Source organism: Protopterus annectens, chromosome 1.part1 (genome assembly GCF_019279795.1).
Source record: "Protopterus annectens isolate FY-2018-M chromosome 1.part1, PAN1.0, whole genome shotgun sequence".
Classification (NCBI taxonomy): domain Eukaryota; kingdom Metazoa; phylum Chordata; order Ceratodontiformes; family Protopteridae; genus Protopterus; species Protopterus annectens.
The window spans coordinates 816248601-816254600 of NC_056726.1; the positions used below are offsets into that span (position 1 = coordinate 816248601).

A 6000-nucleotide genomic window follows, 5' to 3' on the forward strand; every position below is an offset into this window, starting at 1 on the left:
TGCTAATAAGGACAGACAACACTACAGTTATGTGGTACATAAACAAGCAAGGAGGCACCCATTCCTACCCTCTTTGCAGACTGGCAATGAATCTATGGGAACTTTCCTTGACTCTCAATATACAGCTGCAATCCCAGTTTGTACCAGGAAAAGACAATATACTGGCGGACAGCTTAAGCAGGAACATCATGGATGCACACGAATGGATGCTGCACCCAGACATCTTCCATCAGATAACACAATCATGGGGGAGACCGGACATAGACCTCTTTGCCTCCCCACACAATCATCAGCTGGAGAAATTCTGCTCAAGGACATACCACCCACAAGCATGGAAAGTGGACGCCCTCTCTTTCAGCTGGAGAGCTCTAACAGTGTATGCATTCCCACCTCTTCCATTAATGACCAAGGTCTTACTGAAGATCAGGGCAGAGCAGCCAAGAGTGATTCTGATAGCTCCGGACTGGCCAAGACAGCACTGGTACCCATTGCTAAAGAGCATGTCACGGACAAAACCATGGCTTCTGCCACAATGGCCGCTTCTCCTGACACCGCACAATTACAAAACTCTGCATTCCAACCTGAAAACATTACAACTAGCTGCCTGGAAAATACCTTGACTCATCACCAGGATAAGCTATCCAAGAGAGTGAAGGATATCATCATGGAAGCTCGCAGGCCTTCCACAAGAAAGGCATACTCAGCAAAATGGTAAAGATTTCACACCTGGAGCACCTCAAAGGGCCTAGGTGCAACAGTTATGAACATGGCACATATCCTGGAATATTTGGCAGAAATGCTCCACAATGGCCTGTCTTACTCTTCCATTAAAATTCATGCTTCAGCAATTTCAGCAGAGTACAATACTGATCCACCTGTCTTCTCTCATCCTCTGCTAAGACAGTTTCTAAGAGGAATTAAAAACATCAATCCTCCAAGGAAACCACCACTGCCTACTTGGGACCTTAACCGTGTTGGAAAAACTAACACTGCCTCCCTTTGAACCAGCAGCATCTGCAGAACTACAGTTCCTCTCTTGGAAGACTGCCTTCCTTCTGGCCATAACCTCAGCAAGAAGAGTATCTGAGTTACAGGCCCTCATGGCAGTACAGCCATTTCTTATTTTTCATCAAGACAGAGTCTCATTGAGAACCAATCCTTCATTTATGCCAAAGGTGGTATCTAGGGTCTCATTAAACCAAGCTATTCACCTGCCTACCTTCTTTCCAAATCCACAAAACAAAAGGGAAAAGCTTCTGCACACCCTGGACATACACAGACAGTTGCGCTACTACTTGGACAGAACTAAAAATTACAGAAAAACTGACCAGTTTGTAGCACATGCTGCTGGTGCACAAGGAAAAGCAATTTCAAAACCGACAATTTCAAAATGGATAGGGAATTGCATTAGTTTCTGTTACTCCTTTCATGGAAAAACTGTGCCAGCTAACATTAGACCTCATTCGACCAGAGCCACAGCCACCTCCACAGCCTTCTTAAGAGGGGTGGCTACCAAGGACATTTTAGAAGCTGCTACATGGAGCTCCGTGCATACATTTTTCAAGCATTACAACTTACCTTTATATTCCAGATCCAGAGCAGGCTTTGCTACGGCAGTCCTGCAGGGCATTTTAGCTACAACATCCTTTACATAGATCCTCCACCCCCAGATTGGCTATGGTATTCTACCCATATGTGATGACTGCAGATGCATCCTTGAAGGACATAGTACAGTTTTGTACCTACCATAAATGCAGATGTCCGATAGGTATGCATCTGCAGTCAGGTTTACCCTCCCTCCTTCCCCTCTTTGGTATTTCTTGGGTACATTCCCCTCTCATAGCTAGCTGGGGTTATCTATTATGGTGTATTTGTTTTTATATATGTATATATTTTTGTGCATGTTTGGAATTTATTGCATTTCTCCAAATTTAGCCTTCCTTAGAGGGCACCTGGCATCTGGGGCAAGAAAAACTGAGGAAGATGGCGTCGGCTGACGCTTTTATACCCCAGGCGCTCTGACGTCGGGGAAGGGGCGACATCAGCCGACGCCGGACCCAGACTTTGGAATCCGGCTGACCGAAGGGCTTCCTGAGGCAGGACAACCCATATGTGATGACTGCAGATGCATACCTATCGGACATCTACATTTATGGTAGGTACAAAACTGTACTTTCTCTACTCTCTCCTGTCTTCATCAACAATCTTCATACTGCCATCCCTGATGCAACCTGCATTCAATATGCAGACAGTTCTATCCTGTTCTCTACAGCCTCCTCCCCTTTAGACCTGCAAACGTTGGCACAAAATACATTTAACACAGTTGAAAATTGGCTCTCTGATCACAGTCCGTTAAATCCCAACAAAACTAAACTGCTTCTCTTTACCCCCACCAGTAGATCAACCCCACTTTCCTTCTCCATAACATCCAATAATGGTACCTCTCTCTCTCTCTCTCTCTCTCCAGATGGCCATACTAAGCTTTTAGGAGTAATAGTGGACAATAAGCTTAAATTTGATCTGCATATCAAAATTATAAAAACTGTTAATAAACTTGGCCCATTATATAGTAGCAAACCTTTTCTAACTCCATTAGCTAGGACTGCAATCGCTTGCTCACACCTACTCTCTACCCTTCTGTATGCCTCTCCCATACTCTCCAATTTGAGCAAAACTGAACTTAGTAAGCTCTCATTGTTAAAAATATATTGCCAGATTTGCCATAGGCTCAACATAAAGGACACATCACTGTCAAAACCTCAGTCTTCAGGTGGCTAGAACTGCCTAGCCTACTTATTTTCAGTCAACTTATAGTAGCACACAAAATTCTGTAGCACCCTGAAAATACTCCGGCACTCAGAAATATCATAAAGCCATACAGTAATTCAAGGCAACTACGATCATCCAATAAACTGTTGGTCCAAACCCACAGAGCCATTAACTCAGCCAACAACTCCCTGTTTGCCAACGCAGTTGGTAAAACTTGGAATTCACTTCCATCTAACCTTACCTTCCAACCTTCTTTAAGTCTTTTCAAAAAAGGCCTCAAACAGTATTTTAAAGAGCACTGGCTTTGTCCCTGTACTAACCCTGATTAATCACTACTTATTCAATGCCTTATTTAAATTAATATTATACGCATCTCTTGCTCATAATAGCTTGCTCTAACCTGTTGTTTTTCTATACTATTACACACTGTGTATATTGAGAGTACCTATTAGAGAGCTTTACAAATATGTTTGACTCGTGTCTGTTATGTTCTATCTGTGTTATCTGGAGTTTTTTCTCCTTGGGCCTCTGCTGAAAATGGACATCTATCCAGTCAGACTATCTCATTCAACAAATGTAAAATAAATCTTTAGACAGTAAAGATTATTTCACTGCAAGACTTGAACATAGTTTCTTTTTTTTAATGTTATTTTACCAGGTAACAGTAAAGATGATTTGATGTCTGTTTTATAGTCTTATTGCAGTCATGCAATTAGTTTTTTTTTTCTTTATCTTTTTCTCCACTCTGCCCATAAAACAAAGATCCTCTCCAATTGTACACTGACCCATTCATTTCCTGGTGGTGAGAAACACCTTTCCAGATCAGCCAGGGTAAATGACTGTATGGAAGCTGTTCTCTGGGCAGACATCAAGGGGTGCTTGTGCTCTCGCCAGCATCCCAGAGATTTAGATTCATAGGTAGGTACTAGGCTATTGGCCCTAGGGCCTATATAAGCCTAGCCAAAGGTACCCTGGCTTTCGCCACCCAAGAAAATTATTTTCCTGTGCCACTGCCAAGCAGAGCCACAGAAGTGATCCCAGGGGTGAATTTCCCATCTCCCATCCAATCATCAAGATTTTTCTTGAACAGTGCTAATGAGGAGCTTTGTTTGATATAGATAGGTAGTTTGTTCCAGAGTATGGGAAGTCTCTGGGACAGACGATGGAGGCATTTTCAGTTATGGCTATAATCCCTTCCCTGGTAAAGTGAGCTGGCCTTTGTAGATCTTCAGCTTACTGCTCTGGTCACATATTCAAGTGTATATGGACCATTCAGAGTTGTTGAGATGGGAAGAATTGAATACTTGTGTATAGGAGCAGAGGGGCAGCAGCATTGAACAGTGTGTGACCGTTCTCCTTAGGAGTATGACTGAATAGAAGCCAAGCCAAGACTTCCTTTCATGTTTGGGTCAATAACATGGGGGGGGGGTATTGGTAACAGAACAGAATGATTACCTTAACATTTTGTCACTGTATTTTACTGCTAATGTTTTATAAAATTTCTATCCTCAGCAACCACAGGTCTGCACTGTCTTAGTAATTGTAATGCTGAGATACAATTAACATTTATTTGAGAAAGACATTGGTGTGATACAGGGTGTTTGCCAGGTAGCAGGGTAAATAAGGTATAGAGCCACTTAAGGTGTAGGTAATGTACAGTCAGTGCTGTTCTGTTCCCTTTGTCCAACACTGAGGTGGTACTCCTAGCCTGCAATGTTCCGTTTTTTTTTCTGTCTGACTTTGCTTAAGGAGCAAAGCACTCCTCAGATCTTTTGATGTACTGAGTTTGCATGGTCCAAGGGGCTACATATTCTACTGTCTGACATAATGTAGTATGCAGTTACAGCACTCCAAGAGGGTATTGGAAAAAATAAAAGATTGGGCAAGATTTTCCATGCCAGATTGTTCTTGAGGTGCACCACAGATGTTAGGGCAAGTATCCTATAGAATTTATTGGGGGGGGGGGTCACTGAGCAGGTAGTATTCTGAGAAGAGTGGTTCTACTAGCAGCCATCTGGATGTCATACAACTGCTGGTTTCATCAAGTTGGCCATTAGTACTATTTAAGACATAAAAAGGGAATGCCTGTTGACTAAAGTTGGTGAACTTTAGAATAAATTGAAATAAAATATTTTTTTTCTTCATGCTGTTACATTGCTGGAGCATAACATGACTTTGCATTTCTTATTCTAGGCCCTTGATGGAGCATTCAGCAAAGAGAACCGTGATAAATGTCAAGCTGCTACTATACCATTGATTGAAGCTGTTGACAATTTGACAGCATTTGCTTCAAATCCTGAATTTGCAAGTATTCCTGCTCAGATCAGCCCCGAGGTAAGTTTAGATAGAAAATAAATGTACATATGCTATTTTGTACTAGATTTCTTACAAGTCTTCCTCAAATTTGAGTTCTGGGAATGAGCAGAAGATAGTTGATGTTTTAGTATCTATTTTTCTTCATTTTGCAGTTTAGTGTTATTTTATGTACTTTGATTGCAGGGACTCAAGGCCATGGAACCAATTGTCGCTTCAGCCAAAACCATGCTGGAGAGCTCTGCTGGCCTGATTCAAACTGCTCGTTCACTGGCTGTCAATCCCAAAGATCCTCCCAAATGGTCAGTACTGGCTGGGCACTCGCGGACCGTCTCAGACTCCATCAAGAAGCTAATAACTAACATGAGGTACTCTTTCCAACATTGAACAGTGTTACCAGAGTTCATAGTCAAACAGTAGCCTTATTGAGGCTAGGGAAGGTGCAATACCAGCAGGAATTTACTCTCTGTGATTGTGTAGTACTTTCCTCAGATGCCTGTGTTTATGTCATCTTATTGCACATATCTCTGTTTATAATGACAGGTACCTGCATTGATAACCTAGTAATCCCCTTCTTATTGAGTGTACTTTGGGTGAAAGGTTCAGGTACAGTAGAATGTGTGCTGGTTGTATTCTGTTAACTCATTGAGCCATGTCAGAGCAGTCATATGTTTGGAGAGCTCTAAAGTACCAAGATTAGAGGTTTCAACTTTACACTGATGTGATAAAAAGCAGATTTAGGTGCAGGTTTCAGGAAATCTGATTTGGGTTAGGTAGCATTACATGTACTTCCACTTGACTTCCCAAAGGTTAGGGTTTGATATAATGGTAAATGTGTTTACCTCACAAACAGAAGATACAGGGTTTGATGCCCACCAAGGGAAATTGGCTAGTCTTAAAATGGCCCACAAGGGCAGG

At 42.1% G+C, this 6000-nt stretch overlaps 1 protein-coding gene across 1 annotated transcript in view; it reads left to right on the forward strand.

The window, feature by feature from the left end:
- TLN1 (talin 1) overlaps positions 1-6000 on the forward strand; it is a 3443760-nt gene that overhangs the window by 2649141 nt on the left and 788619 nt on the right. The window contains exons 40-41 of the mRNA XM_044078439.1: positions 4963-5103; positions 5269-5450. Coding sequence (XP_043934374.1) covers positions 4963-5103; positions 5269-5450 — 323 coding nt within the window. The remainder of the gene's footprint in view (positions 1-4962; positions 5104-5268; positions 5451-6000) is intronic.